Here is a 24,868-nt window from a genome sequence, read left to right as displayed (position 1 = left end):
TCACCACATTGCAGATACTTACCTCACTGAAATGACATTTGTTCTCATATTGTTCATTTATCTCGATTCAAATGTGCATTGAGAATGAACATCTGGCTGTTTTGGTAATGTAATAAAGGCGAAAAATTGATGATTGCAATAGCATTAAAAATGTTCCATTTTTAACCATTGAAAGTCAAATCCCGTCTCATTTTGATGGGATATTTAAATTGAAATTATTTCTACTTTCAGAGCAATAAAAAATGTTGTACGACAATAACAGCCTTGGAATATCCGTTTGATTGATGCTTTTCTTACTTTTAGTTCTTCTCTTTCACCATTTTTCGTTGGATTTTAATACATTTAAAATAAAAATCGAAATTTTCAATTAATAATGATCAATTAAAAATAATCAATTCCTTCGTGTTTCTTTAAAAAAAAAAACTAAAAAAGAAGATTTGTAAATTTTGTTTGGAAAGTCTTTTCCTCAAATATTCTGAAAACCATTCGATATTTTGGTTACCTTCAAATTTGCGTAATTTAGGCAAGAGACGCAAATGTAATTTTTATTTTTAATCAATTGAAAGTCGCGCGACGAAAATATCAACCACAGAACAAACTGACGATAGATTGAGCTACATTCATTTAATATATGATTTTGTCATTTGCACATGACTTCATAAACCAGATTCAAAACACATACACACTCTGCGTTGATAACCTCAGTGTATTTTGTTCTTAACATTTGAATTTCAATTTCATTAGAAAAAACAATGACCAATCGTATTACGTTTGCACTATCGAGGAAAATTCCGACCTTGTTGAACGGACACCGATATTTCCAAACAAATCGCTTTGTTTCAATATTTGCATGCAATACGCAAACCGGCATATTTGGTCAAAATTATATAATAAACAACGAAAATTACAGCGTTGTATTCAAAAATATGGGCCAGCGATATTCCACAGATAACGCACAAATAGTTATACCGATTGTCACGTATGAAGATGTTAAAGATCTTACCAATCATCCAGAAAAAACATTAATCGATGTTAGAGAACCGAACGAACTACAAGAAACTGGCACGATTCCAACATCCATTAACATACCTTGTAGGTATTTGTTTGTCGTTTTATTTATTGTTTGATTGATATATGACATTGCATTTTCATTTGATCAGTGGGTGAGGTGAATACAGCATTGAATTTAAGTGATTCACAATTCAAAAAGAAATACAGTCGAAACAAACCTGGCCCTACCGATGAAATTATCTTTCACTGTAAAATCGGTATGCGATCGGAAAATGCGGCTATAGCAGCTACAAAATTGGGCTACACAAAGTAATTAATTTTCATTTGCTTTTGAATTAATTTCCTATAAATTAATGAGTTCTTTTTGTTGGCAGCGCCAAAAACTTCAAAGGATCTTGGTTGGAATGGGCAGAACGAGAAGGACTACCAAAGTGAAATAGAATTGGCTTTTACATAGATAACAACAGCAAGATCAATTTTGTCAGCAAATATTTATAATGTTTCATTTATTCCACACATTAAACATCACATTTGGATTACAATTTATTCCCTTTGAGTCTTTCCTTGTTTTTTTTTCTTTCCCGCACATCATTTTGTACAAGTAACACATTTTCAAAACGTTTATATATTTTGTTTTTTGTTGTTGACTGAAAGTTTAAGTAAATGTTAAATTTGTGTTTGCATGCAAACTCATTAGTTCGTGTGTAATAAAAAATAATTCAATTTCATTTGCCCGTGGGTCATTTTTTTTAAAAAAGAGAAAAATTGTTTAACAAAAAAATAAACAGTCATAAATAATTTGTTTTTTTCATTCAATCACAAAAATTCAAATCCTCCAATTCGATTTTAAAAAAATATTCAAAAATATCGCAAAATGTGTCTATTAAAGCTGATGGTGGTGGTGGTGGTGGTGCTGTTGTAACTTAAAATACTTTTGGCTTTTTACGTTTGCCAGCATCGGCTTTGAGTGATTTCTTCTTTTTCATGCGACGACCATCTTTCGTCAAGCTGGATTTGCGTAATGACTTGAGCCGAGTCCCGTTGCTCGATGATCCGGCACTATTAAATCCGCCCCTTAATTTAATGGCTGAACTTTTAACTTTCGTACTTTGCACAATTGACGATTGGCTGATTAAGATTGACGATGTTGATGCTGATGATTTTCTGGGCAATAGAAAAGTGCCCGATTTTTTCGGTACATTCGGATATTTAAATGGATTGAATGATGATGATGGTTGTGGCAGTAATTGGTATGAACAGCATGGTAAATCAGGATCAAATGATGTAGTTGGTTGATCGATGAACGCCGATAAATCTTCGGTTACCGATGCGCTTACATTTTGTGGCATTGTATTTACATCGTCTGATTTTAAATTCAAAGTACTGATCGCATTCATATCTAAATCAAGTGGTGAATCTTTTGTGTCGACCTTGTCGCCAACATTGAACTTTTTATTGGTCACAACTTTTTGACGTTTTGTTGGTATTGGAGCGGCCGATGTGGAGGCAATTACATCGCACAATACTTTGCCCTTTTTTCGATTCAACGATACAGTTGTTGATTTTTCCTTTTTTCCATAAGATATTGATGGTTTGTTAGTTGTGTGACGCTCTTTATTTTCTTTACACACATCTGTTGTGGTTGTTAGTGGTGAACTGCATGCAGTGGATGTTTTTAGAGATTTCAATTTTGTGTGAGATGTTGTGGCCTAAATCAAAAGAAAGACAAACCATTCTACGGTTAATACGTATGAACTACTAAGTGTCAATCGATCATATTTCGAGTGGATCGAAGGAACTTTGTGCATGGATAGGAGCTAATTTTAAACGATGACTCTTTTTTCGTATAACGCGTATGTGACGCTTAATTTTTTTCTTATTTGACAATTCATTAGTTGGCTTATGTTGTTTCTTTGGCTTTTGATTTTTTGTTTTGTTTTGTTTTGTTTTGAATAAAATAATATATTGATTTTCTCATTAGTCTCAATAGTTACAAAGCAAATATTACAATATGCAATCTTACCTTTTGAATGGGTTCGGCACGGGACAGGCCACGTTCAATATCGTTGCGTAGTGCATTTCGAAGGCCTTGCAATGTACGAAATTCGGACATACGAAGTCGTGACGATGGATTCGATTCAGTCAAATCCAAAATAGAGGGTCCCAGTGCTCTTCCAACCTAATTCACGCATCGAATAAAACAGTTTATAAATGTTCATGGAAAATAAATCGATTGAATAAAAAATGAAACCTCTTCAAAAATGTTTGGTGTATATTTTGGTGGAATCGTGCAAATCTTTCGTGAATTAATTTCCTTCTCTCTTGGAGGCAGTATATTCACGTATTTTCCCGTATTATAATTTCCCTCCAGTGTGTAACTTTTAACCAAACCGATTGTTTTATAGATAGCAACCCGGCCGGATCCTTCCTTGGACAAACCATCTCGTTTACCTCTATAAAATAAATGGTGATTAGAAATTTAGTGATTAGAATGAAAAATGTTGAAGAAACATTTTAATTAAAAAAAATAATTTTCTTACTTGTGGTACATATTTCGTTCGGAGAAAACACATGCATCGAAATGAAAATGATGACTGTTCAAGCTCATTAATCGTGGCAATAGCATGCATTCGACCGACTCTGCGATTTTTGGCAGGTAATTTCCGTACATAAAAATGCCTTTCTTTGATGCATGCCCATGCAAATCAATATACAAAAACATGTTGCTTTGCTCATCACATTTGGCTTGATTGGAATCTTTACAAAAGTCCGAACTGATATTTATATTTGCCGATGTGGGATTGTGCAAAAATTTACGTGATAATGGCGAACGTTTCACACTTCGACTAGATACACCACCTGAAGAGGGAGCGGCCAATGTGTCATTGTCATTCTTATCGTTCTTCGATAGTTTCCGATTTGTTTTATCAATATTTTTATTACTCCCTGTATTTGACTTTAAGCTTTGTAGTGGCTCTTTCTTTTTCTCACTGCGACCACTTTCAAATGCGCTGCTCGAGTATCGTGCGCTGCCATCCGAACCAGAATCACGACCACTCAATGACGCCGATGAAAATGTGCTTTGGTTTGATATTGACGACGGTCGTGGCGATACTTTTTTCAATTTAATACCTTCAACATTCGCTTCGTTTGCACCCATTTTCGGCATTAGAGAAATCGATGGTTTAGCAATATATTTAGCGGCTGTCGTCACCGTTGGTTTCAATTTGTTCGTATTTTTACGACATTTGACTGTTGCATTTGTGCTTGGCATTTCTTCAGCGCTACTTGGAATCGATTGTGAATCGGTTGAGCAGCCTGGTTTCGGTTCCAATTCCGTTTCAGTGGATGGACTTTGTGTCAATGATATCGATGGCGTTGATGAATTTGACACCGGCACCGAAATTATTTTATCGGTATTTCGATTATTTTTCGCTTCGATATTTATTTCCGTTAATACATTATTGGATCGTGTTCTTTCTTCAGACGATTCACGATTCGGCGTTTCCGTATCAGTCTCTTCGAAACCCGACGATTCTAGATTTAATTCTTCAATATTATTTCCAAGATTATTGGATAAATTCAAATCGGGTATTTCGTTATTATTATCCACCGGTTGTTGCTCTTCATCAGCAATATCTTTATCATTGTGATAGTACCTGCAATCATTAGTTTACGCATAGGTTATATTAAGTGTCTATTTTTAAGGTGTCTTTGGTTATTTTCGAACCATTAACCTTACCTTATCAATCTTCTGACCGCATAAATTGATGGTTGAGTGTCACGCTTGGGTGACAAATAAACACGGTTTAAATTGTGACCCAAAACATCTGATCGATAATATCCATTAAATACACCGTCCTATGTTTGAATTGTTTAACAAATAACAAATTCATTACTTATTGTTCATATTGAGAAATCGATTCAATCAAATGCACAAACCGGATTTAGAAGGGGTATTATTTTGAAAATATACATTCTTCTAAGTATGGTGGCGTAACGATTTTTTCGATCGAATAACATTTTCAAAAAGCCATTCAATATGAAAGATGCTGGCGTTTCGCCCGGATGAACTCGCGATGATACAAAAATAATCTGAAACAATTGATCGAATAAATCCAATGCATCGATTCGAAATATTCATATTTCAAATGTACCTTTTTGTTTTTAAACAATTTACATCGTTTGGAATGCGAATCTGGAAATAATTCGGGAAATCGATATTCATGCTCCTTTTGAATGTTATGAAATGAACTAATTGTAAGCAAATCCACTCGTCTTCCTTCCACCGAATTTGTCAATAATTCACGATGATAATAGATTCCATTTTCGATTTCGTCATTCGATTGATTTTCCAAAATATTGATGCGTGACGACGACTCATGACTTCGATTTGGCTGTTCGGCTACAAACGAAATTGTATTTTACAACCAGAAATTAACACAAATTAAAAGAAATTTATCATTACCGTTAAGAATGTTTTGTACATTTTCAACCGCTTCCGAATCACCATTTTCAAAGTTGATTGTATTGCAATTGACATCGACATTCAGACGTTGAAGAATGTAATTCATTTCATCTTCGGATTTTAGGTATAGGCCATCAAATCGTGCCAATTGATTTTGGCATTCAGTGTATGTAAATGGGAACGTAAATGCATAGTAAAATTTCGTCGCTATATCCGTTTGTGGTTTGTGTAGAAAGCTCAATACAAATTCATTATCGTTCACCTAAAAAAGGACATGACAATTAGCATAGCACGCATTTATAATGCCGGTTAATTGCAATGAATTCGGATGCTATAAATTCAATGTCAATAACAAAATCAAAATCAATCGATTCATTCCGTTAATGTAAATGTTTCAACGGAAATATGCAATTGGGATTTTAAACAGTGAAAATATTCAACAACACTAACATTGTAAACGGGCGAGTGTTTTGTACGCTCCCATTTGCCATTTTCACCAACTCGAATAACCGGATGCATTCCTTGGCTAAAGAGTTTCGCTTGCTTGTTTAAATTCACAATGTTCAATTTGCACACTTTGTTTGGCTCGCCGCCTGAAAAATGTCAAATTTTCTTTTACCCATGTTGATCTATTTCGTTTTTATTTTTCTTTGATTTTTAAACAGATTTTAATTTGGTGTGTTTAACCAAAACCAAAATTATACGAAATAAATAATCACCTTGAATGCTGAAAAAGAACCATGATCGATTGAGATTTTCATATTCCGTGCCCGCACAATCGGGTCGCGTCCATAGATTCAATTCAACCGCTACCGTTTCGTTATTTGGTAGTGCTTCTAAAAAAAGATTCAAATCAAAACAAACCGTGTCAACGAAGTAATGCATGAAACAGTGGATTTAAGTTTGTTTTCAGTTGTGCGTGTCATAATTGACAAAACATAGAAAAACAAAATGTAATGTAAATAGCAACAACAACAACAACAACAACAACAAAAATACAAATGACGTTTCACAAGGTCGAAATAGGTCATACAGAAATTTTGATCCAAAAGGCCTAATCTACTGAACTGAACCAATAGCATTAACACTTTATTATTGTTGTTTTGTTTCTATTTTGTGTCAATTGGATTCAAACACTATTATCGATCGATCACCTCTTTTTATCGATTTTTTTTATATACCTTCATGCCATTTGACGAGTTCCACTTTGTTCAGATTGCCTGAATCAAAATTTGATGAGAAAATATAACCAGCACATATGAAATTATCCATTTCGTTGAATGTTTTGGTTCTCACCACAAAATGAACAACAAATAAATTGCACCAGTTTTATATAAATGTTGCTTCGTCTATATGTTCTAGATTTTTCGATTGTTTATTAGTTTATGGTTTAGCCATTGATACGCTTCACAAATTTGAAGTTCATTAAAATTAAAATTTAAATCGTTTACACAAAATTTCAACGATGAGAGAGCGAGAAAAGACACACCGCAAAAAACAAATTGTGTTTTATTTGTGATGTATCTTGATTTGGTTTCGTTTGTAAATGATTGAATTTACATTATCTCTTTGTAGCTAAAATGACTCAAATGGTGACAAAGACACTTGCATTCAACGATACAAAATCCTGTGAACACATTTATGATGTGAGTTCTATCGATACACACGTTGTATCTTGAGAAGAAAAAAAATTGTGTGTTTGGGTTTTTGTTTCTTTTCGTTTTTCTTTTTCGTTGGCCGTGGTTTTGTTTTCTTTTTTCATCATTTGAATTGTGTGTTTTGTATACTACTACATCGTACGCTTCGTAGTTGTTGATTTGAGCGCTATTGACCCAAAACTGTTGTCGTTCTCTTTCGCTCTGCTTTGCTGCAACGTTGTGAATTCGTGATTTCACAATTCGAATTTCACGAAATAAACTTTGAATAGTGGGGAATAGATAAATAAATATCAAAACCAGTTTAATACAGGAGGCTATTTTTGGTTTTGACAGTATTGTCAGCTGATTATATAAACAAATTTCTTTCAATAAAATCACCGAAATACATTTGATTCATCACATTTGTAATCCTTTTGTCAATTACTAACACATATTCGGTTGTTGTTTTTCAATCACACATTTTTCTTGTCTCGCCAATAACAAAAAAAAAACACCATCCTATTAGTTTGACGATGCAATGAATAGTATTTCACTTATTTTTGTTGGCTGCCATATTGAAAAATGGTTGTGTATGTGTTGGGTTCTTCTCCGTCGTGCTGCGTTTTCTCGGTCTTTCGATTATTGAAATGCCACAAATGTTCGAATCGTTGGTTGGATGGAAAAAATACGTATATACACAAAACAAACGTGTGTGTACGTTTTATTTTGAGCGCATACAATTAAAAACCCGTTCTAAAAATGGAACGTGTGCATCGATGACATTTTCGACACTTTTTGGCTCAATGGAAATGCATACGGAGACAATTTTTGTTCTTCGATAACAATTGATTGAACTTTTGACGGGGTCAGAAATGCAATTCATATGAAAATGTTAGTGCGTTGCATTAAGCTATATATATACAGCCCTGCACTATTCGATTCATGTCAAATGGATTTGTAAATGCAACCCTGCGCATTCTATTTTAAAAATCGATTATTTGAAGAAAAAAAAAAATATAATTCAAAAAATGCATCATGAATTTTGGCAGTTTCGATTCGTTTAATTTCTAACAATTTCCATGAATTTGTTGCAAAAGCAGCGTTCTTAGTAGTTTATCAATTTTTTGATTGCGGAAAGGCAACGATGTTTGGTGGGTAAATAGAATGGTTCATAAACGTGAGGAAATGGTGTATCCCAGCCAGTAACACGTTTAACAGGCGCTTCCAAATAAAGGAAACATTCCTCCTGAAATTGGAAAAAAAAAATTAAACATAAAAATTGTTGAAACTATAAGCTGAATTGAAAAAAGTAGATTTTCTGAATGAAAGTCATCACTTGAATTGTGGCTGCCAATTCAGATCCGAAGCCCGACGTAAGCGGTGCTTCATGAGCAACTATAACACGACCAGTTTTCTTCGCTGACTGAAAATTAGACAGATTTATTTAATTTATGACAAACAAAAGTACAAGCCAATTAAATTTTAAGAGTTGTTTACCTTGCAAACGGTTTCCTTGTCCCAAGGTAGAATTGAAACCAAATCAATTACTTCGCAATCGACGTCCATTTCTTTTTTGGCCATATCAGCCACTTCTTTAAGCACATGCACTTGTGTACCATAACCGATAAGAGTTACATCTAAAGAAATGCAAAATCTACATATATCTTTTGTTTCATTGAAATGGGAATGTAAACACAAGAACAACAGTACCTTTACCACTTCGCAAAATATCAGCTTTTCCAATTGGACACTCATATGATTGATCAGGTACTTCTTCAACTGCAGCACGATATAGTGTCTTTGGCTCAAATACTATACACGGGTCCTTTGTAAACAAAAAATAAATGCGATGAAATATGTATTGGAACCACGATGAACCAATTTGAGGGTTACCTTATCTTTAATGCAAGCCATTAATAGACCTTTTGCTTTATTTGGGCCACGTGGAACGACTATTTTTAAACCGGGAGTGTGAGCAAAATATGCTTCAGGACTTTGGGAATGATAAAGTGCACCATGTCCAACAGCTCCGCATGGTGCTCGGATTGTCAACGATCCACAGTCAAATAAATTTCCGCTGCGATAACGTAACTTTGCTGCTTCATTGACAATTTGATCGAAAGCTGGAAAAATATAGTCAGCAAACTGAACTTCGACTATGGCCGTTGCACCCGTATTTGCAATTCCTTCATAGTAAAAATAAAGAGTTCTGAGCTAATCAATGTTCAAATAAATTAATTCGTCGCAAAACTTACCGATACCAAAACCAACGATCCCTTGTTCGCACAATGGAGTATTGAATACACGATCTTTTCCGTATTTTTTCTTTTAAATAAATCAATTAAATTGAATGAATATTCATGTTGCATATAATTGACAAATAAGCATACTAATGTGGCTTACTTGCAAATTTAATGAACATCGAAATACACCACCGAATCCAACATCTTCGCCAAAAATTAAAGCTGAGTCATCTTCGTTTAAAGCCAGATCAAGGGCATTGTTTATGGCTTGAAACATGTTCATTTTGGTTGTTGGACCATCAATTGGGGCCTTTGCATCTGCTTCATAGATGAAATGTGAGCTGAATCGAATGCCATAACTAGATCGCAGTCCACCACACATTGATTTGAATAACAATGATGACTTTTGAGCCACCGCAAACATTTTTTAACGAAAATAATCGTATACCAAAAAAAAAAAACTAAACCAAAAACAAAACAGCTAAACAAATAAAAACGAGATTCAACCACAATAAAAAATGATCTAAAAACCAAAAATGAAATTATCTATTGCGCCTTTTTTCATTAACGTCCAGAAAAAAAAGAGCTATTGAATTTAAAATAAAAGAGAAACACGGTAATTTAAACTTAAAAACATTTGAAACAAATACAAGTCATTTTAAATGCGTGACGTTAGGCTATACAAATTTGACAAAAATAAAGATCGAAATGTGACATTTTATCGCGTGTGCCACAGTTTGCCTTGTGTATATGAACAATAACAACGCTCATCAATATTGATAAGACAGTGTGTTTTTCAATGCTGCTCCTTTACATTCGTAAGCTACACTTTTCCAATGTTGAATTCGTTGTAAACATTGCCCTTTACATGTCTGATACGCCACATTTTACGTCATCAATCAAAAATCATAGAAATAATACGAAGAAATTATCCGATATTTTTATTGTTAATCACTTTTATTACAAATGAAATAATGTTATTAATGTCTTAAATGTAAATGAAACTGAAGAAAATTGAGAAAATTCGGTATTTCAGAATCCATATTTGCTTTGTGTTTGTCGTCTCGATTGTCGATTGGTGGCCCACATTGCCTGCAATTCGGCTTCGTTTGCTTTTGCCTGGTATGCGAGATAGGTGATTTGATGTTTTTTCTTCGTTCCGGTCCCCGGATCGCCAACGACCAGACGGCCCGTCGGTTGATACTGTGTTTCACCTTGTAGTTGATTTCGTCGCCATTCATCTTGATTTAATATAACTTGATCTTGTGATATATCGATGAATTGAATATCCTCCTTTCGCGATCGCTTTGCAGCTCGAGCACCAATCAACGCTTCAATATTAATTTGATCATTATCTGGTACATACGACGATGATGCCTGTTCCGAATAATCTTCTACTTCGGTCGCACTTTGTTCGGCTTCATTTAAATTTTTCGAAAACTCAGCCATTTGTGTTGCTTTCTTTGCTACCATTGCATTTATTTCGGATGCGCTAACCTCTGGCAATTTATCGTCGGTGTTCAACGAAAAGAAGTCACCGCCACTTTCTTCCTCTTCATTGTCACTGTCATCGCTGTTATTGTAATTTAAACCCAAACTGGTCTTCTTGTTGGCCACCACTGTTGCATTTGGCTTTGATTTGGCGGCCGCCTGTTTTATTTTATTGGCAACGGTATGCGGAATTAATGAAGTTGTTTTTGTTATGGTCGGTTTTGACGATGAGTCATTTGATGTTGTTGCTGTTGTTGACGCTGGTTTCTCTTTTGGTTTGCCAAATGCTGCATTGAACTTTGGTGGCGGCAACATACCGAGCAATCCACTTGGTTTTGGTGCACTCGGTCCAATTGATGCACACTTTTGTTTGGGCAAATCATCATCATCAGCAAATTCGGACAATGACGGTATGGTTATTCTAACGGGTTTTCGAATATTTTCTGGCTTCAATTTTGTTGGCTTTTCCACTAATGATGGTTGCACCTTTTTATGCAAAAATTCATCATCATCTTCTTCAACAATCGTATGTGATTTCTTGGGCGCTGGCAAATTTAATTTAAAATTATCATTTCCAACATTATTATCTTCGTCATCTTTGCTGGTAACATGCTTTGGTTGAGGTAGATTAAGTGATTTACTCATTTGTTGACCATTTTGTTTCTCTGTTGATGCTGAATCCAATGATTGACTTGGTTTCATTGTGATTGTTTCTTCTTTATCTTCATAATCACTATCTTCATCGCTGCTAGCAGCATACGAAACTAACGACAAAGACATTGTACAATTTTTGATTTTCGACAAATGCTTAAAACATACAAACAAAAAAAAAAATCTAAACGTTTTTAATAAATTGTTGCCTCAAAATTGTACACTGAATTGAAAAACCACAATATTGTGCTGTGCGATGACGTTTTCTCATTGTTCGTCTCGCGCAACACTTTTATAGTAGTGTGAACTGTCAAACTGTACATTGACGAATCAATGTAAATTGTTTTGTTTACCAAATCATAAAGTTCAATTGCATTTACTGAGATCGAAATATTAACCGATTTTATTAGGATTCGCTGTGTATCGTTTGAAAAATGGTTTAGTCTAAAATAAGAATATAAGCTGATAAATTGTTAAAAACCAAAAGAACGATGACTTTGGTTCATCGTGCACTGTTTACATGGTTCATAATATTAGTCTTTTGTATTTGTCTATGCTTGAGACTGGAGAATCGAACACAATGGAACTATTTCATCGTATTTATACCGCTTTGGATATTTGATGCAATTTTATTAATTTATGTTATTATAAAAATTGTTTCGAACTATCGATATTTGGAACCGCTTAAGAAACTTATCCAGACTTATCAATGGTACGCAGCTACTTTCAACACCATTTCAATATGAAGTTTTACGTTCAGTTCAAATCTATTTAACATTTCATTTTTGGGAATTGTTTCAGGACTGTTGCGGTGATTCTACTGAAAATAGCAGCCGAAATTTGTATTTGCTTAAAAATTGAATATGCACAATTGAATCTATCAATCTACACAGTAATGATACCGATCTGGATTTTGTTACCATCAACCATTGTCTATGTATTCATAAATCTGGTTAAACATGAATAATGAATGGTACATTATTTTTTTAGCGAGAAAAACTCAATCGATATTTTACGAACAAAATACAAATCAAAACGAAAATGAATGTTAAACAAATAAATAGAAAATTTAAACAAGACAAAAAAAAAACAACGAAATTTTTATTTGGTCATTTATTGTATCTGGCAACACTTGCTGCTATAAAACATGTGTGTTGTTGCAGTGGAATTTTTGTCAATTTTCAAAACAATCGGTTCGTTTGTTTGGTTGACATTTCGGTTTTGGAGGTAAAGTTGTTCGGATAACAAATCGAAATGAACTCAGAGACTGTGATCTAGTGTTACAATCAGTGCCATTGATCAGTGTCATTGATCAGTGCCATTCACAATGAATATCAATTGTTCGATTTGTGCAGAACTATTTCGCGGACCTGATGCAGACAATTTACATGTTACACGATGCGGTCACGTCTTTCACAACGAATGCTTGGCCAAGTGGCTCGAAAGGTATGCATTCGATGTTCAAAACATAGATTTATCTCATTGCATTTGATAATTTTTTTTTAAAGAAAAAATACATGCCCTGAGTGTCGCAGTAAGACCACAACGGCTACGGTATTTCGTTTATTTGTAAATATTGCCGATAGTTCGTATGCCGAGAATGACGAAGCTCCGAATGATTTAGTTGGATTACAAAATGAAAATGACAATTTAAAATTTCGGATTATTGAAAAAGATGGTGCGATCAAATCAAAAGAAGAAACGCTCAATCGACTGCAGAAAGAAAATAAAAAACTTACCACTGGACAAATTCAGTCGCGTTCTGTGATCGCTCATCTAGAGCAAAAAGTCGAACAAATAAATATACTCAATAACACACAACTCGATCAGGTTTGAAATGAGAACAACATTTGGCCAACATCTTCAATGTCTAATTTTAATGATTTATTTTAAAGATCAAAGCACTTAAGTCACGATTAAGTGAAATCGATCAATTGAAAGAGAAGCTAAAGCAGGCCAATGATAAGAATCGAACGGCAGAGTTGGTGCAACACTTGATCATGGGTTCTCAACAAGAAACTGAAGAACTACTAAGAGAAGGTCGAACGATAACGGAACTGGCCACAATGGTTACTACTTTGAAAAGAGAATTACGAAATTGTAATACCAAACGCGCTCAAGTACGATCTAATGCTGAGGAATTGGCCAAGCAATTGAAATTGTGCAAAGATGAAAAGTTGTAAGTACAAATTTATTTTTTTATATTCAAAGCTGTTATTGGTTATTAATTCATATAAGTTTTCAAGTGCCTCACCCGATAAATAAGTACCTATAACAGTTCTAATGTCTTCATTTTTCATATTTAATTGATTTTTTTTTTAATTTCTTTGAATTTTCTAGAAAATTGGAGGAAAAATGCTCGATTTTGGAAAGTAAAGTTTTTCAACTCGAAAGCAATAGTGAAAACAGAAATGATACAGTGGATCGGTTGAATGGCAGTGAATTGGTCAATGAGAATCAGTCACCAACTGAACAGCAGCCAGCTAAAAGGAAGTTTGGCGAACATCTTTCATCGTTTCCTAGAAAGGTGGTCAAACTTGAAACCAGCCGCACTGTGTCACCATCAATGTGTGTCAAAGCGAGTAGTATTGCAGGTCTATCACCACTTTTGAAAAGATCAAAATCGGCTGATTTACATAAGCTATCGCCAGCTGCAGATCAAAAAAGCGAAACATTCTCCATTATGAAAAAACCTCGACTCATTCAAAATCAAAGTAAAAAGTCTGAACTTCGACCAATGAGACCAAATAAAGTGCCAACGTTGTCGACAATTACCGATAATCAGTCACAGAGTGTTTTCAAACCGACGTCATCCAGTAGTCTAAGTAGTAAATTGTCAACTTTAGATAATCGATTTCGTTTGGGTTCATTTTCAAAGCAAAACTAATAATAAACCGCACCTAAATGTAAACAATTTTGATAACGTTAAATATTTAAATATCTAGTTTTAAAATGACGCAGTTTGTTTAATACAAACAAAATTAGAATACTATAGAACCGGCTGTTTGCTTTTTGTATATTTAAATTGTAATAATTGTACCTATATATTTCGATTGATATTTCAACATTAAAATATAACGAACAATGAATAAACGCTTGATTTATTAATTAATTACTTGAGGCATTTTAAATATTGGCACCGATGACGTTATGAACCAGTTTTTCGCAGTTCATTACTTTTGTTTAGTCGATATGATTTATTTGGCCTGAAAAACATCAATAAATAAATAAAAATCATGATGTTCATAGAAAGAAAGACCATCTCTATGACAACACACAATGAGAGATAATTATTATTATTTTCCATTCGATATTGATTTTATGCATATTATGTATAACTAAATTATCACTATGGTGAGCAATAATTGATTGATCGAAACTGAAGATAGCAAAAATATGCAAAATACATGAGTCGAAGTTGTCATGGAATTTCTTTATTTACTATTTTCACAAATAATCCAAATTCCGATACAAAAACCGTTAAATCACAATACAAGCACATCAAATTGAATAAAATTCTATTGTCGACTGAAAGCGTAACATATCGTATCGCAATTTTGAGTATAGTCACCCTTGAAGTTGAATATTTGTTTTGGGTAATAAATTTCGTATGTGGTTATTTGCATGAAAATCGATTTTATGTTATGAAATATTGTGTGCCACCCACACCGAATGACATGAATCAGTTTTGTTGTAACCATTTGCTTGGTGCATACCTAACTGTGTTTTTAGTATTTGTTTCATTGTAAATTGAACGAAGTTGTAATAGAATGTCATCAGCATCGTTAGTTGAAAAACGTTCGTTGAGAAAGTCTCAGTCCAGAAATATTGAGACGTCGTCCACATCCATAACATCAGCACCGACGACGTCCGAATCCAAATTGCACGATTCAAATCGCCGTTTAAAAGATAAATCCATGCGTTCAAAGCAACGCGATAGTTTGCCGGACATTGGCGTGAGGAAGGGTAATCGAAGTGTACGCGCGTCCAATTTTGAATTGAGCAGCAGCGCAAATGATTTCGAAAATAAAAATAACAATGACCGAGTTAGTAAGACGGGCACAAAATTAAAGACAATCACAGCAACTGTGAACAAATCGGCGAATGTAGAGACGGGTGATAAAGTTTTGGAGATGATTAAAATGGACTCAACTGAACAAGAGAATTACAAGTTTGTATTGATATGAATGGTGGTTGTTTTTGTTTCTTTAGCATAAATCATGGATGTGTTGAATTGCAGAAATCAAGCGGAGATCGAGTATAATGAGTTGAAAAAACGTGTTGAAGAATTACAAATGATCATCGAACAAGAGCGAAAGCATCCCACATCCGAATATGATGAGTCCATTGAAAAGCAACAACAATTCAATGAAACGCTGAGAGCTCAGGTAATTTTTCTCATTTTTTTATTATTTAAATTTGAAAATGAAAATTAAGCCATTTGGTAATTGTTAAGTACAGGTTGCTGAGGCAAAAGACAAACTTAAGAATCTATCACAATCGCTGAAGACATTGCGTTCGTGCCGTAAGGATTGTAACATTCATATGCGCGATTTAATCATTGATTATAATTGCATAACAAAGGTAAGTTAGCCCAATCAAATGACACAGTGTCATATTCGTATACAAATAATGTAATTTTCATTTATTTATCTTTTTTCATGTAAAACCATTGAGTTAGAGTGAGCTGTCGAAAGAGCTGAAACGCTTTCAACGCATGGAAATCGATCTGAAAAATAATTTGGATCGTTTACATTGGCGAATGGATTGCGAATCAAAGATGTACCACAATCTTATTGATCAATACCATAAGCTACAAATGGATTTGTATTATTTGAAAAATTTAACCGAAAGTTCATAAAATTGAAATTCATAATATGTTTGGTTGGTGATGAACGATACAGTTCTATTTAGATTTAAACTAGAAAATGTGTTATCAATCGATCCCTTTGTGGTGTTCTATGTTGCACATATACTAGATGATAACAAAAGAACTTTTTTTTTCAATTTAAAATGTAATGAAGCTCATCTCGAATGGAATAAAATTCGGTTCAATTTTTCCTCCTTAAAAAGCTCTAGTTTAATTTTAACAGGTATATTTCATTATATTTAAAAATTTATATATTTTTCAAAGCAAAAGAAACGCTTTTCACACTCACATTCAACACTATTGAAACTAGTTCAGAATCAACAAGAATCACCGATTTGCTATTTCGTCAGCAAATATTCACATGTACGGACAGTCACAGGGCTAAATATTTATTGTATATAATGATATTTCTTTTACAGGCAAATGTAAAAACGTAAAAAACAGGTAATTACGTTCCAATTAAATGAAAAAATCGAACAACAACACACTTTGCGGAATAAAGTCATCGCATGGTTAAAATAGCCCAACTTCAATTCTATTCATTGGAATTGTTATAAAATTTATTCAAATTGTCGATCCATATATTCAAATTTAACTTGGATTCAATAATTTGCAATAAAAAACATTGAACTACGATTTGCTTAGCATTTTGCATCGACAAAAAAATATTTGCATTTCATCGTGCCTATTGTCATTTTTCTTTTCACTACATTCAATTTGTTCATTTTTTGCATTGTGCAACAATATTTGTTTTTAATGCATATGAGGCGTTTGGGTAACTCAATTCATCTTTTATTGCATTCGAATGCGATCTTCAAACCATTCGGTTATCGGCTACACATCATTTCGGTTCGACATATCGGAACGTTAATTTGATATCTAAAGAAAAACACTTATTTCCGTATTTTGTTAAGTTTGTTATCATTAGTGTATATGTGTATGCGTGAGTTTAATTTCACATAAAAAAAATAAAATAAAATAAAAAATAATGGATGTGATGGAGAATTTTAAATTGTTCACATATCTAGCACGAATTGGTGTTTGTTTTTTGGGATGTTCTTTCATATATTATGCGTATCGATATTGGATATCTGGCCTACGCTACACAAAGAACGCTGAATCACCAGATAAAGTAGTCATTGTTACTGGTGCCAGCAAAGGTATTGGAAAAGATGTAGCGTATGGTTTGGCCAAACGTGGACTGACGGTCATAATGGCGTGCCGGGATATGAAACATGGTTTACGTGCAAAAAATGATATTATTGAGAAAACTGGCAATCCAAATGTTAAGTGTATGCACTTGGACTTAGGTTCATTCAAGTCGATACGCTATTTTGCTACCGAGTTTCTAAACAGTGGTTCACGCCTCGATATTTTAATAAATAATGCGAATGTTTTACAATTGAAACGGAAATTGACACATGATGGTATTGAACAAAGTATTGGCATTAATTATTTTGGACATTTTCTACTGACAATGCTTCTAATTGAACGAATGTCACAGACGACACCAACGCGTATAATAAATATATCAAATTGGGTGCATCGATGCGTCGAAATTGATGAAATGGACCTGATGAATGAGAGACAATATTGCGGTTTTATGGCATATGCTCGAAGTGCACTTGCTAATGTTTATTTCACACTTGCGCTCACCGAACGAATCGAGAACACTGGCATCACCTGCAACTGTGTTCATCCAGGCATTTCGTTGGCCAATTTTATAGAAAAACAAGAATTTTCCAAAAATTGGATACTACCAAAGTAAGTTTAAACATAATTGACGGACTCCGAACGTTTGAATGAATCATATGAATCAAATTCCCTCTTTTCATCAGGCAAGTGTTGACATTTTTGGCCAAAATTCTTTGTAAATCGAATCGAGCGTGTGCCGACACAATTATTTTTGCCGCAATTGATTTCAGTGTGCAGAACATTAGTGGCATTTATCTATCGTAAGTTTTATTTTAAGTAAAGTTCTATTTTGAATTGTCGATATTAATAAATCACCAATCATTTCGAATGATTGTCATTGAAAAAGAAATGCGGAAATCGGACACATCGGAGCCAATTCGGATAATCGCAAAATTGCAGAATGGCTGTGGAATAAAAGTGCAGACATCACCGGTGAAAGGTTATGCGATTTACCGAATAATTTCAAATTTTTGAAAAATTCATCTCACACCGAATCGTTAGCTGTTATGGATAAAAAACAATAATGTTTTACACATTTAGTCTTGATCTGACAACAAAATTCAACGATACTTGATATTCAATTGCATTGTATTTAAATTTTTTACGTTCTGAAATAAAAGGAAATGATATCAAAAAATAGAGATGCAATTTTATTGTTTTGAAAACAAAATCAAAAATACTTCAAATAATTGGCCATGTGGGAGTAACAAAAAAAAATCGGCTTATCTGGTGTATTAATTGTGCAACATGAATCGCATTCACACCAAAGGTTTCATGAAATGTCATTGATAAACCTAACAAATGTAACAAGTGAAGGATAGAACTTTTTTCAAATCAATTATAAATATTGTGTGCGACAAAGATCACTTTGATTGTGTAAGCTGTCAAATGTGTCATTTTGGGCGAGATTTTATTGTGAAGAGAAGAATTTTGAAATGAACACTTTCACCGATGATGAGGTAAATTATTCCGTTGTATTAATTATGTATTTGTGGAATCAACCAGAACTGAAGTATGTTTTTCGTTTAGCTCCAATCAGCGGTGACTGAATTGGAAGCTATTGCATTTGAAAATCAGCGAAATATTGAAGGAATTGCCTTACTGAAAAAACGATTTGAACAACAAATCGGACAACGAAATGAAAAATCGATGCCGACATTTCCATTGAAGATAAAGTGCTGTGGTGGTTGTGGTTTTTCAACAACATTGGATGTCAAATCATCGGATACAATCAAGGATGTCAAGTTTGGAATATGGAATAAAACCGGTATTCAACCTCATCAACAACGTGTCATTTTCAATGAACTGCAACTCGAAGAGGATCGTACGTTGAATGACTACAATATTCAAAATGGAACCAATTTAACCATGGTAATTCATCTTCTTGGCTACAATACACACTCAGCAAATGGATTCGATATCAAATTGGCATACCAACAACTTTCCCAGGTAAATTATCGATTTTCATGCATGGCATTGATATTGTTCTAATTATGATATGTTTGTGTTTCAGCTGAATTTCGATTTAAATGAACTATCTGCAATTACATTCAAAATTCAGGCAAATATCAGTGGCATTGAAGGGTTAAAAAAGCGCATAGAGGATGAAATCAATGCCATTGAAATGAAAATTGAGCTGCAAAACAATTCGATAACACCAACGTCCCCGATCATTGATGAAAAACGCAAAAATTGTTGTAGCGGTATGAAGTTGTAATTTTAAGCAATACATTTTTCATGTACATTACATTCCGTATTAATAAAATCATAAATACTTCCTCCCCATGTTGAACTTGTAAACATTTAAATGTCAAATTTAATCAATTACTGTCAACGATCAGTTAACTGTCAAGTAAGTATTCTTTTTAGGTATTCTTTTTATCGCTCAAGTGTGGCTGCCATATAAGAATATCAAATAAAATTACTTATCACTCTTTGAACAATACAATAATCTATTACTTATTCAAAAAGTAAAATTTTTACATCAAAAAAAAATCGTTGGTAAAATGTCGTACAAAAAAATTGGCGAGGTAAATTGTTATTGATTTTTTTTTTTTTATTCAATTATTTTGTTTTTACGTGGATTTTATCCAAATCAGACATGCTATGATATTTTTTGCGTTTCAGTTGTATTTAGCATTGGCTGAACTGGAAGATAACACGGGTTTGTTCACATTTGAACGCAATGCCAAAGCAATTGATGCATTGAAAAAGCAAATTAAATCGGAAATTACATCCTTGCAAACCAAAACCAAGTGTGCGAGTGATTCACAGGTGTTTGTCAAAACATTGACTGGGGAAAATTTGACAATCAAATGCTGTAATGGGATAGGAATTGGTCTTGAAATGGAATCCGTACTGTCCGATACAATCGAAATTCTGAAACAAAAATTTTTCGAAAAAGAGGGTGCTCCAGTCGATGATCAACGTTTAGTTTATGAGGGAAGGCAACTCGAAGATGGCACAACTTTGAATGACTACGGTATTCAAAACGATAGCACCATATATTTGATTAATCGCCTCCGTGGTTGTTAAATTTTCGTCAATTACAACATTCATTGAAATCGTATTGTTTGATAATTGAAACATAAATAAACTCCCAAATCAAATTTTTTCAAAAGATACACTCTTTGTTGATATTTCTCTCTCGTTAATTTCGATTTTTCAGCTTCTATTCTTCTAATTTGTTATTTGTTCCATCCAAGCATCAACTTCTCATTTTTTGGGGACAGTGGTTTCAATGTTGCTCATCATTGATGCTACATTATTCAAATCGGAAACGCATTGCATATGGCATATATTCTTCTGAAACGACGTGATTTTTTTTGCATCGATTCAAATAATTTCAAATTGAATTGAATTGAATTGAATTGTTTATCAACTGAAAAATACAATATTATTTTTTTAGATTCTTTTTCATTTTCAAAAACTTCAATTCTTATTCGAAGTGCGTGAATTATATGAAACTTAACTGATCTTCCCAAAAAAGATGAAGCAAGAACATCGCCGATTCCTTTAAATCAAAATGTCAAAGTCGATGTGATGATTCAACTGTCAAACTTGATTCAAACTTGACTAAAGCAATGGTGGTCATTTCACAACTGTGATTGAAATATCAAACACAACATCGAACTGAAATTGAATACTAAGATTTTTACTGATTTTTTCTCCAAAGGAACCAGAACAAGCACAAAAATGTCGTACAAGAAAATTGGCGAGGTAAATTATTGTATCAGACTCATTTGTAATCCAAATCAGACAATTTAATGATGATGTGTTTTGCGTTTCAGTTGTATTTGGCATTGGCTGAACTGGAAGATACGTGCGCCGAAGGTAATGGTGAACTTTTGCGCCGCAGTGAACGTATACGTGAACTTAAAGTGAAAGCAATAAAACAGCAAATTGGTGATTTGAAACAGCAACTTAAATCGGATATATCGAAATTGCCAACCAATTGTCAGGTGTTTGTCAAAACATTGACTGGGAGAACTTTGACAATCCAATGCTGTAATGGTCTTGGCATGGCCATTGAAGTCAACCACAATCCATCCGATACAGTCGAAATGCTGAAAATAAAGATTTTTTTACAAGAAGGTGCTCCGGTCTCTGAACAACGTTTGCTTTTTGCGGGAAAGCAACTCGAAGATGGCAGGACAATGGATCAGTACGGTATTAAAGACAATAGTACTGTGCATATGATTCTTCGCCTCCGTGGATGTTAAATTTTCAATCGGTTCATCAATTACAACACTTATTTCAATCATATTGTTTGTTAATTGAAACATTAATAAACTCCAAGTCATATTTTCCCAAAGGATAGACATTTTGTTGTTATTTTCTTATATAAGACTTTTGTTGAGGCCAACTGTCAAATTCGGTGTGGTGACTAGGACAATTCATTCCATTTCAAAGTGTAGTTCAGGGAGGTCAAACAAAATGACAAACATTCTTTTATTCACTTTATTCATTTAAATAGTAAAATTATTACCAGGAAAAGGTAAGCATGACTATTAAATTATGACACAAGGAGACTGACGGGGTAATGTAATGTTTAATTATTTTATTGGATACATATAATTTCTTTTGTGTGGATTTAAATACATTTTTATGATGTGTTTGACGTTCCAGTGGAATTTTGCGTCGGCAGAAATGGACGATAACTCTGCTATCAGGCGTAATGCCAAAGTCATGGAATGGAAAAAGGAAATCGAATCCAAACTTGCTTTGCAAACCAGAGACAACCATATGGATGACATAGAAGGTCATGTTAATCTGAATAAAAAAATTGCTGTCACGGTTTGTTTATTGAAATGGAACACCAGATTTAGTACGTTCGAAAGTACGCACAAGGCGTTCCATTCCAGGATCAATATTCAAATTTTGCAGGAAAATTCTGACTGTTCATTTGAAAGAGACATGCTATTTGGTTCTACGTTTTGTCTCTTCAACGTAATGCTGCAAATGTATTTTTATGTCAGACATAAATTGGTCTGAAACTAGTGCCAAAATTCTGAAGAAAGATAATAATATCTTAAAAAGTATTGTATAGAATCGTTTGAATAAGAATTCATTCTAATATTTTAATATCTACATACAGAAGCCCATAAGTGTGATAAGTACCGAGCTAATGCTTTGCGGTTTGCCGGACGGTTGGTCCGAACATTTTGATGCGTATTAACATATTTTACACTCATATTCTTATTGGCTTGTTTTATTGTATTGCCGAGAGTTTTTTTATTTATGAGAGTTTGTTATCTCCTACTTAAAAACGACTTTTTCACATTTCACGTTAAGTAAAAAAAAAACTATCGAAGCACTTATAGGGCTGGGTGCTCTTCTTCTCTTAAATGGTTAATGTAATGTGCGTTTGTATGGATTGACACAAACGCAAGCCGCGAGCACTTCTCTGTGTAATTTAATTAGTCTCCGAACATTAATTACGTTGAAACAAGAAATTCATAGAACAAGGCCAAACTTCATACGGTCACATTTTACCGTGTCTATTTTCAATTTGAAATAACCACAACCAAAAGTGAAGACGACAAATACGAATGGACAAAATACGAAAAACAACGAAATCGTGAAAAAAAAAAGATTAATATAAAATCAAAAATGATAGTGTAGTCGGTTCAGTATTTATAGAACTTATCACGTTCAAACATCTAAAAAAAAAGACCAAGAAATAAATAGTATAGGGAGAGAGAGTCAAAGATTCATCCACAAAAAGAAACAAAAATAACAGTTTCTTGACGTGAAGTAATTAGTGCAGATTTTTCTGTTTAAATTAATGATCAAAAGTGACACCACACTACAGAATATTCAGTTACAATCATTATTGTGGGCATACTTTATCAAATGAATGCTTATCGGTGAAATACTTTGTACTGTGAATGATGTATCGCTAGTCGCTACAAGACCTCTAAGTTGTCATTATCTGTATAAGTGTGTTTGCACAAAACAGTCTGTGTTTTGATGACGATGTTTTTATGTTCATTGATAAGATCAGATTTGCAATTTTTCGATTTTTAGTCTGTTTCTTAGTCAATGCGAAGTTTAATTGTGCCATAATTATTGGCAGCTTAGGATGCAGTACGCAGTGGCGTGAACTAAAAAGTGTCAATTGATTCGTGTGTGTTTCATTCTCAAAAAAAAAAAAAACAATCGTTCACAATGGAAGAATTAAATAAGTTGGTGAAAGAGTATAATCAAAAGAATATGCAAAAAGAGCTGGATCGTCCATTTACATACATTCAAAATTTACCGAGCAAAAATATACGATCAAAGATGACCGTTGCCTTCAACCATTGGATGAATATACCGCCGGAAAAGTTAAATGAAATCGGTGAAATAATGCAAATGTTGCATAATGCAAGCCTAATGATCGACGACATTGAAGACAACTCTTGCTTACGTAGAGGTGTTCCTGTTACTCATTCAATTTATGGCATTGCAAACACATTGAACACCGCAAACTATATAATGTTTCTAACACTCGAACGATGCCAAAAACTTGGCCATCCAGACGCTGTCAAGGTGTACACGGAACAAATGCTCGAATTGCATCGTGGCCAGGGCATGGAAATTTATTGGCGCGAAAATTTAATATGTCCCACCGAATCGGAATATCAACTCATGACAATACGAAAAACGGGCGGTCTATTTATGCTTGGCATTGGTTTAATGCAATTGTTCAGTGAAAATAAGGAAAATTTCCGAAAGTTAACGGCCATTATTGGGCTATTTTTTCAAATTCGTGACGATTACATCAATTTAACAAACAAAGAATATTCAGCGAAAAAAAGCTTTTGTGAAGATTTAACCGAAGGAAAATTTAGCTTCCCAATTTTATATGCGCTGAATAACAAGAAAAATGATCGAGAAATTTTTAACATATTGAAACAACGCACCGATAACATTGAATTAAAAAAATATTGTGTACAATTGTTAGATGAAGCAGGAAGTTTTGAATATACTCGAAATACTTTGAAAAAATTATTCGAAGAAGCACGAACCGAAATTACAAATCTTGGCACAAATGAATACATGGATAGATTGTTGCACGAACTAAGCAAATACTAAGCGTTGAAGTTATGTATTTGTATTGATTATGTGTCATTTTGATCACATGAAATATAAACATTTATCAACTTGAAATCAAAGCAACGGTTTTTTCAATACTTTATACTGATTAGATAATATTATTAATAGAACATATGTGTCCGTAAGAATAAATATGGCAATACAAAAACGGAATCATTACATAATTTTTTTTACATAGTATACAACTCCATACAAAAAAAAA

The 24,868-nt window shown here is 33.7% G+C and overlaps 12 protein-coding genes and 1 pseudogene across 12 annotated transcripts in view; 9 read left to right on the top strand and 4 right to left on the bottom strand.

Moving 5' to 3' along the window:
• The first annotated feature begins 664 nt into the window (after positions 1 to 664).
• On the top strand, positions 665 to 1,557 carry LOC116337762 (rhodanese domain-containing protein CG4456-like). The gene is made up of 3 exons (XM_031762624.1): positions 665 to 1,092; positions 1,161 to 1,320; positions 1,386 to 1,557. Exons 1-3 carry the CDS (start codon positions 753 to 755, stop codon positions 1,444 to 1,446), a joined length of 561 nt encoding a protein of 186 aa, XP_031618484.1. The 5' UTR covers positions 665 to 752; the 3' UTR covers positions 1,447 to 1,557.
• Positions 1,488 to 8,044, bottom strand: LOC116337756 (cytosolic carboxypeptidase-like protein 5). The gene is made up of 12 exons (XM_031762617.1): positions 7,524 to 8,044; positions 6,661 to 7,396; positions 6,199 to 6,315; positions 5,930 to 6,072; positions 5,480 to 5,741; positions 5,169 to 5,416; positions 4,954 to 5,106; positions 4,754 to 4,872; positions 3,552 to 4,670; positions 3,263 to 3,464; positions 3,035 to 3,190; positions 1,488 to 2,720 (listed from the first exon to the last, which is right to left on the bottom strand). The coding sequence occupies exons 2-12, from the start codon at positions 6,749 to 6,751 to the stop codon at positions 1,935 to 1,937; spliced, it is 3,396 nt and encodes a 1,131-aa protein (XP_031618477.1). The 5' UTR covers positions 6,752 to 7,396; positions 7,524 to 8,044; the 3' UTR covers positions 1,488 to 1,934.
• Positions 8,045 to 8,145: 101 nt separating this feature from the next.
• Positions 8,146 to 9,854, bottom strand: LOC116337759 (2-oxoisovalerate dehydrogenase subunit beta, mitochondrial). Its single transcript, XM_031762621.1, has 7 exons — positions 9,520 to 9,854; positions 9,372 to 9,441; positions 9,010 to 9,302; positions 8,827 to 8,941; positions 8,614 to 8,753; positions 8,453 to 8,539; positions 8,146 to 8,362 (listed from the first exon to the last, which is right to left on the bottom strand). Exons 1-7 carry the CDS (start codon positions 9,781 to 9,783, stop codon positions 8,222 to 8,224), a joined length of 1,110 nt encoding a protein of 369 aa, XP_031618481.1. The 5' UTR covers positions 9,784 to 9,854; the 3' UTR covers positions 8,146 to 8,221.
• A 420-nt stretch (positions 9,855 to 10,274) lies between these two features.
• On the bottom strand, positions 10,275 to 11,832 carry LOC116337758 (proline-rich protein PRCC). The gene has a single exon (XM_031762619.1). The coding sequence runs from the start codon at positions 11,628 to 11,630 to the stop codon at positions 10,392 to 10,394; it is 1,239 nt and encodes a 412-aa protein (XP_031618479.1). The 5' UTR covers positions 11,631 to 11,832; the 3' UTR covers positions 10,275 to 10,391.
• Positions 11,809 to 12,585, top strand: LOC116337763 (transmembrane protein 60). Its single transcript, XM_031762625.1, has 2 exons — positions 11,809 to 12,213; positions 12,303 to 12,585. Exons 1-2 carry the CDS (start codon positions 11,993 to 11,995, stop codon positions 12,466 to 12,468), a joined length of 387 nt encoding a protein of 128 aa, XP_031618485.1. The 5' UTR covers positions 11,809 to 11,992; the 3' UTR covers positions 12,469 to 12,585.
• A 129-nt stretch (positions 12,586 to 12,714) lies between these two features.
• LOC116337757 (E3 ubiquitin-protein ligase TRAIP-like) lies at positions 12,715 to 14,613 on the top strand. Its single transcript, XM_031762618.1, has 4 exons — positions 12,715 to 12,947; positions 13,010 to 13,331; positions 13,397 to 13,680; positions 13,842 to 14,613. The coding sequence occupies exons 1-4, from the start codon at positions 12,829 to 12,831 to the stop codon at positions 14,386 to 14,388; spliced, it is 1,272 nt and encodes a 423-aa protein (XP_031618478.1). The 5' UTR covers positions 12,715 to 12,828; the 3' UTR covers positions 14,389 to 14,613.
• Positions 14,614 to 15,240: 627 nt separating this feature from the next.
• Positions 15,241 to 16,465, top strand: LOC116337761. The gene is made up of 4 exons (XM_031762623.1): positions 15,241 to 15,672; positions 15,742 to 15,889; positions 15,963 to 16,085; positions 16,183 to 16,465. The coding sequence occupies exons 1-4, from the start codon at positions 15,272 to 15,274 to the stop codon at positions 16,360 to 16,362; spliced, it is 852 nt and encodes a 283-aa protein (XP_031618483.1). The 5' UTR covers positions 15,241 to 15,271; the 3' UTR covers positions 16,363 to 16,465.
• Positions 16,466 to 17,187: 722 nt separating this feature from the next.
• On the top strand, positions 17,188 to 18,664 carry LOC116337760 (retinol dehydrogenase 12-like). Its single transcript, XM_031762622.1, has 3 exons — positions 17,188 to 18,135; positions 18,210 to 18,326; positions 18,413 to 18,664. Exons 1-3 carry the CDS (start codon positions 17,360 to 17,362, stop codon positions 18,588 to 18,590), a joined length of 1,071 nt encoding a protein of 356 aa, XP_031618482.1. The 5' UTR covers positions 17,188 to 17,359; the 3' UTR covers positions 18,591 to 18,664.
• A 207-nt stretch (positions 18,665 to 18,871) lies between these two features.
• On the top strand, positions 18,872 to 19,874 carry LOC116337435 (polyubiquitin-like). Its single transcript, XM_031762004.1, has 3 exons — positions 18,872 to 19,025; positions 19,096 to 19,515; positions 19,580 to 19,874. The coding sequence occupies exons 1-3, from the start codon at positions 19,002 to 19,004 to the stop codon at positions 19,781 to 19,783; spliced, it is 648 nt and encodes a 215-aa protein (XP_031617864.1). The 5' UTR covers positions 18,872 to 19,001; the 3' UTR covers positions 19,784 to 19,874.
• Positions 19,875 to 19,931: 57 nt separating this feature from the next.
• LOC116337437 (ubiquitin-like) lies at positions 19,932 to 20,690 on the top strand. Its single transcript, XM_031762006.1, has 2 exons — positions 19,932 to 20,096; positions 20,194 to 20,690. Exons 1-2 carry the CDS (start codon positions 20,073 to 20,075, stop codon positions 20,599 to 20,601), a joined length of 432 nt encoding a protein of 143 aa, XP_031617866.1. The 5' UTR covers positions 19,932 to 20,072; the 3' UTR covers positions 20,602 to 20,690.
• A 411-nt stretch (positions 20,691 to 21,101) lies between these two features.
• On the top strand, positions 21,102 to 21,809 carry LOC116337436 (polyubiquitin-like). Its single transcript, XM_031762005.1, has 2 exons — positions 21,102 to 21,285; positions 21,357 to 21,809. The coding sequence occupies exons 1-2, from the start codon at positions 21,262 to 21,264 to the stop codon at positions 21,786 to 21,788; spliced, it is 456 nt and encodes a 151-aa protein (XP_031617865.1). The 5' UTR covers positions 21,102 to 21,261; the 3' UTR covers positions 21,789 to 21,809.
• A 1,296-nt stretch (positions 21,810 to 23,105) lies between these two features.
• Positions 23,106 to 24,842, top strand: LOC116337617 (annotated as a pseudogene).
• LOC116337591 overlaps positions 24,721 to 24,868 on the bottom strand; it is a 6,079-nt gene continuing 5,931 nt past the window's right edge. The window contains exon 4 of the mRNA XM_031762270.1: positions 24,721 to 24,750. Coding sequence (XP_031618130.1) covers positions 24,721 to 24,750 — 30 coding nt within the window. The remainder of the gene's footprint in view (positions 24,751 to 24,868) is intronic.

This window comes from Contarinia nasturtii, unplaced genomic scaffold (assembly GCF_009176525.2).
Source record: "Contarinia nasturtii isolate CC-2019 unplaced genomic scaffold, AAFC_CNas_1.1 Cnas_scaffold_285, whole genome shotgun sequence".
Lineage (NCBI taxonomy): Eukaryota > Metazoa > Arthropoda > Insecta > Diptera > Cecidomyiidae > Contarinia > Contarinia nasturtii.
Note: the sequence above shows the minus strand (reverse complement) of the source record. Positions and strands in the feature narration are given on the sequence as shown.